Below are 17,744 nucleotides of genomic sequence, written 5' to 3'. Positions count from 1 at the left end.
TCAAGATGGCATCTCTCTACAGCCTCATTCACTGCTCTTTCCTTCTCTACCAAGTCTTCACTAAACCCTTACTTTTCCTCCATTAACTCTGGGAAATTTCTTTCTCAAACTATAGTTGTCAAATCTGCAAATTTCTTTTTTTCAGACTTCATTTGAGCTCTCCTATAGCATTTGATAATGTTGACCATATCATCTGTATTAGTCACAAAAGGAGGGTGGTTGTTCATAAGTAGTAGACATTTAACTCCCTACTAACTTAAGACAAGAGGAGAAATTATTGGAAGGATACTAATCTCATCCTCCCAAAGAAATTATTTGTTCAGCTCTGTTTTGGGATCTGCCTCTTGGCCTGGCATTTTCAAATCTATCCCCCTACCTAGGGTAGAAATTAACTCCCTAATAACCTCTAACAAATGCTGTTGGCCTCAATTAAACATTTCTGGTTATTATTGTTTTCAATCTATTTAAACCTGCCTCCTTGTACTTATTTTATTTTATTTATTGATTTGTGTGTGTGTGAGAGAGAGAGAGAGAGAGAGAGGGAGAATGGGAGAGAAAACACAAGCAGGGAAAGGGAGAAACAGACTCCCCACTGAGCAGGGAGCTGAAGATGTGGAGATCAATTCCAGAACCCCAAGATCATGACCTGAGCCAAAGACAGACACTTAACCAACTGAGACACCCAGGCATCCCTAAAACTGTATCCTTATAATTCAATATATTCTCTGAATCTTCACTCAACTGACAATATGGTAAATGAATCTGGACGTGAATCAGACCTGGGTTTCAGGTAAGAACACACTGGCACAGCCACTGGGGAAAATAGTATGGCAGTTCCTCAAAAAATTATAAATAAAACTACCATATGATCCAGTAATTCTATTTCTAGCAAATATCCAAAGGAACTGAATTCATGATCCTGAAGAGGTATTCATCACCCAAGATAGAGAAACAATCTCAGTGTTCATCCATGGACGGATAAATGAAGAAAATGTGGTATACACATACAGCGAGAAATTACTCAGCCTTAGAGAAAAGAAGGAAATCCTGCCATTTGTGACAATATGGATGGATCCAGTGGACACTATGCTAAATGAAATAAAGCAAACAATGAAAGAATACTATAATAATCTCACTTATGTGTATAACCTAAAATAGTCAAATTCATAAAGAAGAGAGGGAGGACTTGGGAATGTGATGCTCAGAGAGTAACAAAGTTTAGTTATGCAAGATGAGTGAATTCTGAAGATCCACTCTCTACAGCATTGCTGTAGCTACATGTTAGCTAAAATGCCTAGAGCTAACAATACTGTGATATATACTTATAATTTTCTAAGAAGGGGAGGTACCTGCATAGCTCAGTCTGCTGAGTACCTCACTATTGGTTTTGGCTAAAGTCATCATCCTCGGGGGGTGGGATGGACCCCCCATATCATGCTCTCCACTCAGGCAGTATTCAGCATGAAAAGTCTCCTGGAGGTTACCTCCTCTCCCTTCCCCTCTGCTCCTCTCCCTGTTCCCGTGAGGGCATGCTCTCTCTTTAAAATAAATAAATTCTTGGGGTGCCTGTGTGGCTCAGTGGGTTAAGCTTCTGCCTTCGGCTTAGGTCATGATCTCAGGGTCCTGGGATCGAGCCCCGCATCTGCATCTGAATCCCTTCTCAACGGGGAGCCTGCTTCCACCCGCCCCAATCTCCCTCTCTGCCTACTTGTGATCTCTGCCTGTCAAATAAATAAATAAATAAATCTTTTAAAATTGTTTTCTAAGAAGGAAGATCTTATGTTGTGTTCTTACCATAAAAATAAATAAATAAATAACAACAACCATAACAAGAGAGGTGGGGGAAAACTTTAGGAGATGATGGATATGTTTATGGTCTTGATTGATGTATACTTATCCCCAAACTCATTGGAGTTGTATACATGAAATATGTATAGCTTTTTCCATGTCAATCATATCTCACTAAAGTAGTTTAAAAAACAAAAATATATATTAAAAGAACACATAATTCTTTGTGGAGTCTTTAAAATTAAACATAATAAAAAAAATTCCAAAGAACAGTATCTTTAATGAGATTTTAATCATTGTCATTTTAACTAAGGTTTTGTTGAAATGTATTTATCAGTAACAGAAAAGTACACAGATATTATTTGTATATGAAAGCATATTTTAAATTCCATTTAAACCCACTCATTCAATCTCCCACAGCTGCTTTTTTGTTTTGATGAAAGATGAATAAGGGATAAATAGAAGGCCAGTGTCTCAAACTGATGTACCTGTATGGCCCCCTGAAAAATCCAAGCATGTATTCATATTCGAGAAAACAGGGCTGTCAAATTCACGGTCTCTCAATAGCTCGGGCATGAACTCATGCTTCCTACAAAAGAAAGAGGGGGAAAGGGGGCAAATTGCACTTCATGCGCTTGACATGCACTAGAGAGAAGCCCCAGAGAGAAGAAGGGATTGTATTTATGCTCAGACAAGAAGGCAGAAGGTGTCAGTGATGACAGCACAGTGGTTCTGACACTTCAGGGGTTCCATGTCCGTGTAAGATGTAGGGATCCCTACACGTGGTGCTGGAGTCCACAGGCGGGAAGCTCGAGATCGCAGCTTGGGATGGAAAATTGTATCTGTCTTCTTCCACTCAAGGTCCCCTAGAAGGGGAGGTACGTGCATGGCTCAGTCTGCTGAGTACCTCACTATTGGTTTTGGCTCAAGTCATCTTGAGCATTCATTGTCCCAGAGGGAAGCCGACTTCTCTCATCTTACTGTTCTCCTAATCCATCTGTACAGGGTGTTCGGGCCCATAGGTGAGATCAGTCATACATTGATGAATCCTAGGGTTGAAGGGAGTATTCGACTTTCTCTGCTCTAAGCCTCTAATTTTCAGATTTAAACAGTCAAGGTCCAGACAAGTGAACAGTTTGTCCAAAAACACACAGCTCGTGCACAAGTTCGAGGGCGCTCTCATCCTGGCTGACATTTTAACTAAGAAGAGAAGGAGTGTTGTCTGGATTCGGGTTTGGCCGAAACAGGGGGCTATGCTGGTGCCCACGGCTGGGAGTTGAGGAGAGACAGTGCAGAGGCAAGAGGAGGGAGAAGGAGGGAGAAGGAGGGAGAAGGAGGGTTCTTCCACGCAGGCAGAGCCACCTCAAGTGCTTGGTTACATATGTTTGAACTCAGCCACAGTGGCTGTGGGATTCCAGCTGAGAGGCCCGGGGGGCCTACGGGGTCCCCCAACCGCAGGGCTGTGTGCTGGTGACAGTGACGTCTTGTCCTCGGCACCTGAGTGTGCCAGCGGCGCACTCGCTCATCGTCTGCTCCACGCCATCCACTTCCACGCAGACGCGAAAGCCGCCGTCCTCGCACTCGGACGCTTCCCTGCAGACACATTTGCTGCTCTGGGCTGGAAACACAAACAACAACAGAGGCTCAGTGGCACGTGGTGGAGTGGGGAGAGTCAAGGCGCATGACCTCCAAAAGCACAATGCTTTCCAGAGAGCTCTAGAAGCTCCTGCCTCGGGGATCGCAATAACCAACCCCCCCGCCCCCGCCCCAGGAAAGCAGTAGGACCCAGAAAGCGAGGCATTTCGCTCCACTCAGAATAAGCAGGGTTTGAGACTGGCCACTAGATGGACCGGACCCACATGGGCCAGCTCTCTCCAAGTCCGGGGCTCCCCAGTGCTCCACTCCTCTGCGCTGCTGTCTAGCGAAGCCAGAAACTGAGTAATCCCCCAACCCCTGACAGATAAGGAGACGACAGTAAAGACCAAGTTGCTGTAAGGCTCTACCAAGGACAAAGAAAAGAATTCAATTCGCTTTGAGATGCGGGGCAAAAAAGGCAAACGGGCACATATCCCATAAAAACAAGCCTGAAATGAGGAGGAATTCACTGTGTGTGTTGCAGGTGCCAGCCAGCTGGCTCCCGAAGAAGTGACAAGGTCAGCCAGCCCACTGGTGACTGACAATCCTAATGGGACCCAATAGTTGGAGTTCGGTACTTTCTGGCTTGTGCCACAAACTACCCAGGATCCAGAGGAAAGGAACGAAGGGGAGAGCCTGAGTTGCTGGCAGAGATCACACAGTCCAGCTCCCAAATTTGCAGGTGGGGAAACTGAGGGCAATGACTTGGCTCCAGGCACCCCGGCTTTCCCCGTTAGTAACACAGCCAGAACTGTGGAAGGCCAGGCAAGGGTGTTATTCAAGTTCATCATAAGGGCTACATGGATCTAGCACTGGCAAATCTCAAACCACAACTTGAAAAAGTAACTCTTTTTTCTATTCTCTTCAAATTCTTCTGATTACTTCTAGGAGAAATTGTCACCTTGGCACTGATAGGCTTTTAACACTCCCCTAGCTCTTGCTAAACTCCCTTTATCCCACAGAAGCAGCAAGCCCCAAGCTGCCAGCAGCATCTGGCTAGAATCTATAGCCTCATTTTGTTTCATTACATGTGTTTTTATAGTTACCTAGTATGTGTGGCAAGTGATATTTCCTTTTAAGAAAGTGATGAGAAAATTTCCTCTTTAAAAAAATAGGTGGGACACCTGGGTGGCTCAGTGGGTTAAGCCGCTGCCTTCGGCTCAGGTCATGATCCCAGGTCCTGGGTTCGAGCCCCGCATCGGGCTTTCTGCTCAGCAGGGAGTCTGCTTCCTCCTCTCTCTCTGCCTGCCTCTCTGCTTACTTGTGATTTCTCTCTGTCAAATAAATAAAATCTTAAAAAAAAAAATAGGTATTTTTATGAGTCTATCTTTTAAAATGAGTACATAATATGGATAACACTAGGACAGAGCAAAAACCATGAAGGGGGAATGGGAAGCGCCAGTGTTTGGGAGGACATTCAGACCAACAAGGAAGGGGTTTTGTCCTCTTAGGTACTTGATCCCTGCTCCGACCCCCCAGGGAAGGCTGTGGGCAAGGACAAGTCACTCAGACCAGCCTGAGACTTTCACGTCCTCAGGGATCTGCTTGGATTTGCTGCTAAACCAGAACCTACAGTTTAAAAATCTCAGTCCTACCACCTTAACATTGTTATAGTTACAAATATGAAATGCCCGTTACCATTTCTTTGAAAAAAATGGATGGAACTTTGATAGGAATTGCATTAAATGTGTAGATTGCTTTAGGTAGCATAGACATTTTCACAATATTTATTCTTCCAATCCAGGAGCATGGAACATTTTTCCATTTCTTTGTGTCTTCCTCAATTTCTTTCATGAGTACTTTATAGTTTTCTGAGTATAGACTCTTAGCCTCTTTGGTTAGGTTTATTCCTAGGTATCTTATGGTTTTGGGTGTAATTGTAAATGGGATGGACTCCTTAATTTCTCTTTCTTCTGTCTTGTTGTTGGTGTAGAGAAATGCAACTGATTTCTGTGCATTGATTTTATATCCTGACACTTTACTGAATTCCTGTACAAGTTCTAGCAGTTTTGGAGCAGAGTCTTTTGGGTTTTCCACATAAAGTATCATATCATCTGCGAAGAGTGATAGTTTGACTTCTTCTTTGCCGATATGGATGCCTTTAATTTCCTTTTGTTGTCTGATTGCTGAGACTAGGACTTTTAGTATTATGTTGAATAGCAGTGGTGATAATGGACATCCCTGCCGTGTTCCTGACCTTAGCGGAAAAGCTTTCAGTTTTTCTCCATTGAGAATGGTATTTGCGGTGGGTTTTTCATAGATGGCTTTGATAATATTGAGGTATGTGCCCTCTATCCCTACACTTTGAAGAGTTTTGATCAGGATGCTGTACTCTGTCAAATGCTTTTTCAGCATCTATTGAGAGTATCATATGGTTCTTGTTCTTTCTCTTATTAATGTGTTGTATCACATTGACTGATTTGCGGATGTTTAGGAAATAATCCTAAAATTTATATGGAACCAGAAAAGACCTCGAATAGCCAAAGGAATATTGAAAAAGAAAGCCAAAGTTGGTGGCATCACAATCCCGGACTTCAAGCTCTATTACAAAGCTGTCATCATCAAGACAGCATGGTATTGGCACAAAAACAGACACATAGATCAATGGAACAGAATAGAGAGCCCAGAAATAGACCCTCAACTCTATGGCCAACTAATCTTCGACAAAGCAGGAAAGAATGTCCAATGGAAAAAAGACAGCCTCTTCAATAAATGCTGTTGGGAAAATTGGACAGCCACATGCAGAAAAATGAAATTGGATCATTTCCTTACACCACACACGAAAATAGACTCAAAATGGATGAAGGACCTCAATGTGAGAAAGGAATCTATCAAAATCCTTGAGGAGAACACAGGCAGCAACCTCTTCGACGTCAGCCGCAGCAACATCTTCCTAGGAACATCACCAAAGACAAGGGAAGCAAGGGCAAAAATGAACTATTGGGATTTTATCAAGATCAAAAGCTTTTGCACAGCAAAGGAAACAGTGAACAAAACCAAAAGACAACTGACAGGGAGAAGATATGGGAGAAGATATTTGCAAATGACATATCAGATAAAGGGCTAGTGTCCAAAATCTATAAAGAACTTAGCAAACTCAACACCCAAAGAACAAATAATCCAATCAAGAAATGGGCAGAAGACATGAACAGACATTTCTGCAAAGAAGACATCCAGATGGCCAACAGACACATGAAAAAGTGCTCCACATCACTCGGCATCAGGGAAATACAAATCAAAACCACCATGAGATATCACCTCACACCAGTCAGAATGGCTAAAATGAACAAGTCAGGAAATGACAGATGCTGGCGAGGATGCGGAGAAAGGGGAACCCTCCTACACTGTTGGTGGGAATGCAAGCTGGTGCAACCACTCTGGAAAACAGCATGGAGGTTCCTCAAAATGTTGAAAATAGAACTACCCTATGACCCAGCAATTGCACTACTGGGTATTTACCCTAAAGATACAAACGTAGTGATCCGAAGGGGCACATGCACCCGAATGTTTATAGCAGTAATGTCTACAATAGCCAAACTATGGAAAGAACCTAGATGTCCATCTACAGACGAATGGATAAAGAAGATGTGGTATATATACACAATGGAATACTATGCAGCCATCAAAAGAAATGAAATCTTGCCATTTGCGACGACGTGGATGGAACTAGAGGGTATCATGCTTAGTGAAATAAGTCAATCGGAGAAAGACAACTATCATATGATCTCCCTGATATGAGGGAGAGGAGATGCAATATGGGGGGTTAAGGGGGTAGGAGAAGAGTAAATGAAACAAGATGGGATTGGGAGGGAGACAAACCATAAGTGACTCTTAATCTCACAAAACAAACTGAGGGTTGATGGGGGGAGGGGGATTGGGAGAGGGAGTTGGGGTTATGGACATTGGGGAGGGTATGTGCTATGGTGAGTGCTGTGAAATGTGTAAACCTGGCGATTCATAGACCTGTACCCCTGGGAATAAAAATATATTATATGTTTAAAAAAATAAAAAATAAAAAAAAAAAAGAAATGCCCCTTACCATCACATTTTCCCCAGAGTGGACAGGCGCCACAGGCTTTCTCAGTGGGGGCAGGCAGAGTGCAACTGTCCCCCGCAGCAAGGGTATAATTTCTACCCTGACACTGGAGAACATGCATCTTGCAAACTGTCAGACGCAGTATCCTTTCGCTTCTCTTGTCTCGAGCACATACATCCAAGGAGGATCTGAAACAAAGATTTTTAAATTACATTATGTAGAAGATTTTCAGTCTTCAAAATGGAGCATGAGACGTAAAAGGAGAGGCTCTGAGCTCAGGGAGTCTGACTGATGCTATGAGCCACAGCAAAAAGATGGAGCAGAAACTCAAATCTCCTTCATACCTGGGGATCACCCTCCTCAGATCTTCAAAATGAACATATTTTGCTCTTTATTTGCTCACAGTTTTTACAAGCTTAGATACCTCGTGTTGATCTAGTTTCTTCTAGTTGATCTAGTTTCTTCTGGAGCAGATCAGATAGAGCAAATTAGAAGAGAACAGGAGGTGTGCTTGGGACACTGGTGGGTGGACAAGCAGGCAGGAGGCAGAAAATCAGCAAAGATCACCTACTCCGAGACTGTAGTCCGGTGGGACCATGGGTTGCAGGAGAAATTAGGTCCTCCCAGCCCAGCAGCCCGAGAATTCATGTCCATAATATGGCATGTCCAATACTTGATGACCAAATCCTCAAGGGAAGATGAAATCGTATTTTTCAATGGGATTTTTTTTTTAAGTAATGATGTTTACAAAGTAGTTTAGAAATATTTCCGTAAAAATGTATTATTTTTTTTTCTTAAGCATGGGTGCTAAAATGGTGAGATTTGGCTTTTTAGAAATGTCACTAATAAAAACGAGCACCTTTCTGACTGTTGATGGGCAAGGAAGGCATCACTGTAGTGAACCCTTTCACTTTCACTATTTTTGTATGGTAGATGGAGTTTATATTTATTCTTATACATTTTTAGCTCTAATATTTTCCTCAGTGACCAAGAGCTAAATTTACTTGGAGTTATTTACATCACAAAAACAAATCCTCCTATCTTTATCTGCTTACTTAAGCTTTAAATTGAACTACTCAGAACCACTCAAAAGGCAGAGACCTTGCAAAGCCATTGTTATCAGTCTCTGATGGAAAGCTCACACCTTGTCTATAAACAGCAGGCTGCAGATAAACTAAATGAATCAGAGAAGTTGGAAAGAGGATGAAAGTGAATCAAAGTCAACAATGATTCATAAAAAAACAATACCACAGTCAGAACATTCCAGGCGGAGGACCACTGCCATTTACACTGTTTAGCTGTATTTTTCTTTCAAGAAGTTACTTTTTGTAAGATACAGCCACAATCACCATTACCCACTATAGGTGTTCAAGAAGTTGGATATGTATTTTGGGGACAATATAATTGAAAGCCAAGTACAGTGGACCCCCCCCCCAGCAACACTGGTTTGAACTGCACTGTGGGTCCACTTATAGAGAATTGTTTTGATACAGACAATTGTATAAATGTATTTTCTCTTCCTTATGATTTTCTCAATAGTATTTTCTTCTCTCTAGATTACTTTATTATAAGAATACAATATAGGCGGGCACTTGGGTGGTTCAGTTGGTTAGGCGCCTGCCTTCAGCTAGGATTATGACCCCAGGCTCCTGGGATCGAATCCAGCATTGGGCTACCTGCTGAGCAGGGAGCTTGCTTTTCCCTCTCACTCTTCCCCTCTCCCTGCTTGTGCTTTCTCTGTCTCTCTCTCTCTCTCAAGTAAATAAATAAAAATCTTTAAAAAAATAATTTACGTCACTGGTAAGGCTTCCAGTCAAAAATAATCTATCATTAGTTAAGTTTTGGGGGAGTCAAAAGTTATACATGGATTTTTTACTGTGAGGGAGGGTCAGCAGCCCAGTCCCTCATGTTGTTCAAGGGTCACCTGTAAGTGGGCAGTAAAGTGTGTTTTGATTCAGCCTTAAAGATGACCAATAAATCTGGGGGCCTAGATACCTCCCATTTGCCTCTCCAGATTCACTCTCCACAGCCCCACACCCCCGCCCTCAACCCCCCCCCCCCCCGACCCCTACAAGGAAGGCTGACCCTAAGAACCACTTTCTTGTCCTCTAGCTTCAGGGGCATTTGATCAGTGGCAAGAGATTAGAGCATGCTGAATGCCCTGGCTCACTCTAGGGTGGGGGTCTCTGAGATCCCTAAAATGAGGGACCCCGCTCTGCCTCAGCTGCCATCTGCACAGTCTACTCTGTCTCCAGCTTTGCAGAAAAGCCTGTCTGGTCACAGCTTCAGGCCCAGTCACAGATATGTACCCTGGCGACTGGCAGTGCCGCAGTACTGCCTCCTGGCGTGCAGCTTCCTTCCCTTCCTTTATAACTAGTGCCGCTGGGAAACCTCCTCTTGCGCTAAGGCGATCACGCCTCCTGTATCCGACCAGGACCATAACACAGACATCGAGTACCTACTTCAGCTATCCACCTACAGCAGAGTGATTGCAAGATGGGTGGCATTCTCATAATGCACATCTGGTGACACAGCCATTTCCAGAATCGGAAAAGCAGATACTTGTATCTCTGTTGGTACACTGCAGAAGAGTTTATAGGTCAAGGGAATTTCAATCCTCATCTCCTCAAGCTCTAAATCCTCACGTGACAGTGTTTTCATTTTGCCGCATTTCTTGTATACAACAAGCAGTGCCTGAGTCTTTCAGCCTTTGTCTAGACAGTAGAGCACTGCTTAACACCGCTGGGTGTCAGCCCTGGCGACCCCGGGCAAGTAACAGGCAGCAGATGGGCCGGGTTCAAAGGCAAACGAAGATCCTAACCCTTGGTTCAGCAACACTTTTTTTTTTTTTTTTAAGATTTTTTTATTCATTTATTTGACAGAGAGAGATCACAAGCAGGCAGAGAGGCAGGCAGAGAGAGAGGAGGAAGCAGGCTCCCCGCTGAGCAGAGAGCCCGACGCGGGGCTCGATCCCAGGACCCCGAGATCATGACCTGAGCCGAAGGCAGCGGCTTAACCCACTGAGCCACCCAGGCGCCCCCAGCAACACTTTTGATCTAACAGAGAGACTATCACCTACTGAGACTTTTTTTTTTTCATCTTAAATAAAATAAAAGGGAGATAGAAGAGCGAAGAAGGAGCTCACCCACATTCATAGGGCATTTTACAAACACATCTTGAATTCTTCAGTTTCTCCCAGCGCTGACATTCAGGCACTGCTGGTGGCAAGGGGGCATCTGAAAGAGAAGGATAAGGGAGAGCCCGTCATTCGAAGCGCTGCTTTGTGGTAAACAAAAAGTTATTTTAATTGTTGAACCAGATTCTGTAATAGTCTCAGCTGCCACAAATCTGCGCAGTCAAAAAACAAAGCTGTAAAGCATTTTACAGAAGACAGAGCATTCCAAGGAGAACCCTGCAAATAATTTCATTGTTAGCATTTCTCGAGCAGTCCCTATTGTGTGAGCATAGACTATTGTGATATTTAATCGTCCTTAAAAATGCTTACTTCAGAGTTAAAGAAACTAAGGGTCAGGGACGCCTGGATGGTTCAGTCGGTTAAGCCTCTGCCTTCAGCTCAGGTCATGATTCCAGGGTCCTGGGATCAAGTCCCATATCATGTTTCCTGCCCAGCAGGCAGTGTTCTTCTCCCTCTCCCTCTGCCTGCTGCTCCCCCTGCTTGTACTCTCACTCTCTCTGTCAAATAAAAAAAAAAAAATCTTGGGAAAAAAGAAAGAAAGAAACTAAGAGTCAAAAAAGTGAAGAAACTGGTGCTAGTTCACATGTTTAACAGATTGGCCAAGCCAGGATTTAAGTTCATGTTCATGAATTCAAGGCCAGTGTTCATGAATTCAAGGCCAGTGTTCATGAATTCAAGGCCAGTGGAGTAGGCTCCCTTTCATTAAGAGGTTGCTCTTTATAACTGCTGTGTGGACTGCATTTTACCTACTCTGTCTATAGTAGGACAGAAAGCAACATAATGTGACCCATACTTGGAGAAATTCCTGGTACCCCAAGATGTATAATAAACTCTTACATGTAAATGTCTAGTTGATTTCCCTTCAATGATGAGTAAATATCTAAAGGTATTTACACTTAATAAACTTATCCATTGCTTTGTGTTTTTTACAAACCGATCAAACATCAATCATCATTCCAATTTTGGCAGGAAAACACCTTGGTCCAGCTTACAAGAGCTTAATTTGCCTGCCATCTCCTCAGCTATCCCTGATTAACAGATGAATAGCCTAAGATCTCCTGCTATTTCCACCGCCTGCCAGCTTCATGACAAGGGAATTCAGTGACATAAACTTTCCCAGCATAAAACTAGTTCTATGTTGGGTATATCTATAAAGGTAATTTATCTGAAGAGCATATTTTTATGGATGCACAAACTGTGAAATACTCCCTCACTTTGGAAAACTTAAGAGCTTTAGACATGACAGTAAAATCTTGTGAAAAATTTGTTACTTGTAAAAAATGGGAGCAATGTGAAGCTTAGCCTTCCGTGCCCAGTCACGTTTGTAATGAGGACTCATTCTTTAACATTTCCTTTTAAAGGACCGTTATCCTCAATGCAATGTCATATTGTGAATTGGATCCTAGAACATTAAATGGATTTAGTGAAAAAATGAAATCTGTAGTTGAGTCAATAGTATTACACTAATATTAAATGCCTTAGTTAACCAACTAAGTTATGTCAAGTTATATGAGATGTTAATATCCTGAGAACATGGTAAGGGGCATATGAAAACTGTATTTGCAACTTTTCTGAAATCTAATATTATTCCAAAATAAAATGTTTTTTGTTTTTTGTTTTTTAAGATGGTGTTATCCAGGGGACAACTGGATGGCTCAGTCTGCTAAGCGTCCAACTCTTGATTTTGGTCATGATCTCAGGGTTGTGAAATCCAGCCCTGCCTGGGGCCACCACACTTCGTGAATTCTGTCCCTCTCCCTCTCCGTCTCCCACTGTCCCTTCCCCCCTGAACAAGAAGAAAAACAACAACAACAACCAAAAGATGGTGTTATCTAGATCAGTTCTTCTCAACCAGCAGCAATTAGGCAATGTCTAGAGACATTTTTGGTTATCATAACCAGGGGTGAGGGAGTGCCACAGGCATTGAGGAATGCTGCTAAATAGCTTACAAAGCACAGGACTGGCTCCCGCAACAAAGAATTACCAGGTCCAAAATTCCAGTAGTGTTGGGGTTGAGAAAGTCTGATCTAAATGTACCAAAACTAAAGTTCAATGATAAAGTCATGTCAATGAGCTCTGCATTACACTTAGAAGTTTATTTCCTAGAAGCAGGGGAAGAGGGAAGTGGGAATGCAAAGAATGTGGTCAAAGGGTACAAAATTCCAGATATAAGATAAATGGGTGCTGGGGATGTAATGTATAACACAAAGACTATGGTTAACACTGTTCTATGATACACAGGTAGGTTGTGGGAGACTGGATCCTGTGAGTTCTTATCATGAGGAGAAATTTTTTTTATTGTATTTTAATGAGATGATGGATGTTAACTAGACCTCCTGTGGTAATCATCTCACAATAGATATAAATCAAACCATCATGATCTACACCTTGAACTTCTACAGTGATATATGTCAATTATTTCTCAACGAAACAAGAAAAAATATTTTTTTAAAACTTTATTTACTAATCGTTCCTAAGAATGAAATTTTAGATTTTAAATGTTTTCTAGAAGTTACTATAATTTTTTTATTTTAAAAAAAATCACTGGTAGAATTAGCTAGACAGAAGAACTTTGCCTTTAAGAACATATAGCTTTGTTATCTTCATATAACTTTATGACAAGACTAAATATTGATGGAGGGAGAGAGAAATGAGTGGTTAGTGTTTAATGAGCACAGAGTGTCAGTTTGGGAAAATAAGAAAGCTCTGGAAATGGACGGTGTGATGGATGGGATGATGGCTGTGCAATAATGAGAACGCACTTAGTGCACTGAACCTTACATTTACAAATGGCTAAAATGGTACAAGTTATGTTATGTCTGTTTTACCACAATAAAAATAAAAAGACTAAATACCAATAGCAGGTATTTTAAAACATCAGCCTTGGAGGCTGACAAACCTGGAGTTTTCTATTTGTGATAGGCTTATTTTAAGAGAAGTTCCTGTTCTTATTCATCAGGGTCTTCTGAAAAACACGCAGGCCTTGAAAAATATCTTTAATTAAAACTTTAATAGAATTTACTACTGAGAAGGAGAAAATTCATACTGAATTGTGCTACAAAATGACTGGAGCAGACATTTTAGAAAGACAAGTATATAATATCTCTTTTGGAATAAAAGAGCAACCTTGTCAAGTGTACATTGTTCTCTTTAATTTTAGAATTCCTGGTACAGGTCTATCACTTCAAATATCCCAATAAATTCATATTTATGGTTCAGTGCTGTAGAAAGCAAAGGACTTGTCTCTGCTGTGGACCACTGATGGCTAACAAGCATGTGGGAACCAATATGGTGGGCACCTGGCTGGCCCTGATAGCCTCCTGTGCTGTCATCCGTGTCTATATTTAACACCACAGCCTATGTCCACCATCAGCCTGTCCTCTCTTTAGTTGTGACCATCTAATTCACCTGACAGTATCACTCAGGGAATCTGGTACTTCATCTTCATTATTAAAGGCAAATTAGCATTGAATTAAAAGTCATTCACCAGAAAAATAAGAAGACTGTATAAAATGGAATGTAAATGCGCTTTCCTTCCTTCCTATTTTTTAGTTGTCTCAAACATATGTTTTCCATTTTTAAAAATGTAAAAAAAAAAGAAACAGGAGGCGATTTTAAAAACAAATCCATCCTACCTTAAATACCTCTAAAAACAAATGGTTTGGCTTTCTAAATCTCTTCTTAGCATAGCTTCTTGAAAGGCCATCTTAATTTGCTTGGTGTTCAAAATACTAGGTTTTTGGGTTTCCACTATTCAAAACAAATTCACAAACCACAACATTTTGCTTTCAATAACTTCTGCTTTGCAGTGTTAAATGTAAATGCTTTTAAATGTTCTTTTTCAATAATACTAATAAACTCTCTGAAAGCCCAGGAATGAAACATACAGAATTTTTTATAAATTTTCAACTCAACTCTGTACTTAATAAAAGTACATTTCAAAAATCAGGAGAAAACCAGAAATTGTGTTTTAAACATCCTTTATTTTCTTGGCACCAAAACAGATACAAAGTTAATCATTGATAAGAAGGATTTAAATTAGTTTCACGATCACAGGGCTCTCCTTGCCTTTCCTTGCATTTTGAGTCTATCTGTGAATGTGAGCAAAAGTCTATTATCTGGGGCGCCTGGGTGGCTCAGTGGATTAAAGCCTCTGCCTTTGGCTCAGGTCATGATCCCAGGGTCCTGGGATCGAGTCCCGCATTGGGCTCTCTGCTCAGCGGGGAGCCTGCTTCCTCCTCTCTCTCTGCCTGCCTCTCTGCCTACTTGTGTTCGCTGTCTGTCAAATAAATAAATAAAAATCTTTAAAAAAAAAAAAGTCTATTATCTACTCTATGAACCGACTTTCTTGTGGAAGGGCAGGGGTGGAAGGAATGACTCACAGTTATGTTCATCCATGCTACAAAGGATTATCACAAGGACCCTCACTCACCTGAGCGCAGGTGTCCTTGGACAGACCTATATGCTACTCACCTTTTTTCACACACTGAACACCCTTCATATCAGGACTCCACTTAAGGCTGGATCCACAGAGAAATTCTGAAGGACCTTCTAAGGACATGCCACCTGAACAGGAAATGGTCACCTTCTCACCAATTCCATAGAACAGTTTGCGGGGATGACTCTGAATGCCATCCATCAATGTAGGTAGAACACAGGCAATTTCTAAAGAGAAAAGAAAACAGAATACAAGGGTCATTGCTTTCCTGTGCCATATTTTTTTTAAATGATAACTTCGAATAGTGTTAATACACATGCTTTGTTTTTTTCACATTAGAGGACAAAGAGGAAGAGTTAAGTAAGTTCACTGCTAGGATGCCCTGAAAGACAAGTCCCACAGTCTTGTCTCTGGCACATAATTGACCAAAGAAAGACTGAAGACCAAAACAGTTCCCATCCCTCACCCCTGCCCTCAGTGCAACATGCCAACTTAAAATGAATCACCCTCATACACAGAGTCCTAAAGACCAGGCTGCTGTCAAAACCACACTTTTCCCAGCTGCTGCTTATCTCTTTGGTCTGGTGGAGTCCCACCAGAGTTTTCCGAAGAGCTCTATTCATCCATATATCATTAACATATATCCAATTAGATACTTTTAATATCTGAAAGTTTTAAAGAACCACCTTTAACCTTTCAACCAAACAAGTTTTTTTTTTTTTTTTTTTTTTTTTTTTTTTTTTTTTTTTTTACGCCAGGGGAAAGCGCGAACGCAGTCCCCCACTACCACAAATTATGCAGTCGAGTTTCCCACATTTGGGGAAATCGCAGGGGTCAGCACATCCGGAGTGCAATGGATAAGCCTCGCCCTGGGAAAACCACCTTCGTGATCATGGTATCTCCCCTGCCAGGTAAGTATTCAACCAAACAAGTATTAAATAGCCTTTGGTTTTCCATCTCTAGTCTTTCCCACTTGATTACATTCATTAGCTCAAATCTTCTACTTGAGAAAACAGCAAAGAGAAAAATGAGAAACATGCATAACTATGAGAAGCAAGTCAGAATTTATAATTTAAAAAAATCTTGGCAATCTCTATCATGGACTTTGGACAATATTTTACAAAATCCTGCTCTGATTCTGTACCACTTCCATCAGAAATTCCATTCATTCATTAATTCAAAAAGCGTCTCTTGAGTGCCTGTATTAGCCAAGTAGGCTGTGTGCTGCTGGAGATGTAACAGGTACAAGTCTACAACATTTGGTAATGCCGTTCTCCTTGAGTTATTTGTAGTTCAAACAAGAAAAAAAAAATCAGAAAAGCTGATGAACTAAGGAGGAACTTCAGCTCAGAGACTGAAAAGCTGGTAGTTTTTAACAGCCTTATATAGGGTTAGGCAATCAAGAGTAAGAGTCTTGTCCCATTACAAAGGCGGAACCTAGAGAGAAATCCCAGACTTTCTGTTGGGATCTCTTAATGGCTACATCCTAGGAATAAAGGTAAATAGGACATAAAACAGTCTCACTGCTTGCCAGAAACAAAATCAAATCTTTTCTAGAGGAAAAGAAGAACATCACCCCAAACCTCAAATGATTCCTTTATTTTTTTACACACAAAGTCTGGCATTTAATCAAAACTAATCTAACATTCAAAAGGACAAGAATTTACCAAACTCCCCAAAAAAGACAATAGAAACAGACCCACAGCAGGTCCAGATAATGGGATTAACAACAGCAGACCTTGAAATAACTGTGATTAACATGATGGGAAAAAATTAAATGGCAAGGCATGGTATTTCAACAGAGAATAAGAAAGTATAGAAAAGTGAACAAATGAAATATCTATAATTGGAAAATGAAATTAAGAACACAAAAGAGGGGGCACCTGGGTGGCTCAGTGGGTTAAGCCGCTGCCTTCGGCTCAGGTCATGATCTCAGGGTCCTGGGATCGAGTCCCACATCGGGCTCTCTGCTCGGCGGGGAGCCTGCTTCCCTCTCTCTCTCTCTGCCTGCCTCTCTGTCTACTTGTGATCTCTCTCTGTCATATAAATAAATAAAATCTTAAAAAAAAAAACACACAAAAGAGTTCTTAAAAGCAAATTATATAACTTACAGAGAATTAATAAACTGGAAGGTAGCTCAATAGAAAGTAGTTAGAATGAAACAAAGAGGGCACCTGGCTGGCTCAGTCCATTAAGTGTCTGCCTTCAGCTCAGTTCACAATCCCAGTGTCCTGGGATCAAGACCCACATCAGACCTCCTGCTCAGCAGGGAGCCTGCCTCTCCCTCTCCCTCTGCCTCTCCCACTGCTTGTGCTCTCTCTCTCTCTCTAAAATACATACATACATATAATCTAAACAAAATTATTTAGAATGAAACAAAGAGAGGGAAAAATGATGCAAAACCAAAGAAAAGAACATATATAATATATGTAATCTAAAAAACACATCATTTGTGTCTCACAAGGAGAAATGACCAAGAATGGAACAGAGACAATGAGGACACAATAGTGAAGAATTTCCTAAAATTGACAAAAGATTCAGATTCAGGAAGTGTTTCGAATATCAACCAGGGTTAAGACAAAGAAAATCACACCTAGGTGCATCACAGTGGGAGTGCTTCTGAAACACAAGCACTGGGGAAAAAAGAAATT

At 41.4% G+C, this 17,744-nt stretch overlaps 1 protein-coding gene and 1 non-coding gene across 2 annotated transcripts in view; both read right to left on the bottom strand.

The window, feature by feature from the left end:
* Positions 1-2,723: 2,723 nt before the first annotated feature.
* C7 (complement C7) overlaps positions 2,724-17,744 on the bottom strand; it is a 56,628-nt gene continuing 41,607 nt past the window's right edge. Inside the window, exons 15-18 of the mRNA XM_047729956.1 lie at positions 15,129-15,320; positions 10,605-10,695; positions 7,463-7,647; positions 2,724-3,406 (exon numbers count right to left, since the gene is read on the bottom strand). Coding sequence (XP_047585912.1) covers positions 3,225-3,406; positions 7,463-7,647; positions 10,605-10,695; positions 15,129-15,320 — 650 coding nt within the window. The 3' untranslated portion in view covers positions 2,724-3,224. The remainder of the gene's footprint in view (positions 3,407-7,462; positions 7,648-10,604; positions 10,696-15,128; positions 15,321-17,744) is intronic.
* On the bottom strand, positions 15,849-16,012 carry LOC125101480 (U1 spliceosomal RNA). Its single transcript, XR_007127877.1, has one exon. It is a non-coding gene; the product is annotated as a U1 spliceosomal RNA (small nuclear RNA).

The sequence above is a fragment of the Lutra lutra genome, chromosome 5 (assembly GCF_902655055.1).
Source record: "Lutra lutra chromosome 5, mLutLut1.2, whole genome shotgun sequence".
Taxonomy (NCBI): Eukaryota; Metazoa; Chordata; class Mammalia; order Carnivora; family Mustelidae; genus Lutra; species Lutra lutra.
Note: the sequence above shows the minus strand (reverse complement) of the source record. Positions and strands in the feature narration are given on the sequence as shown.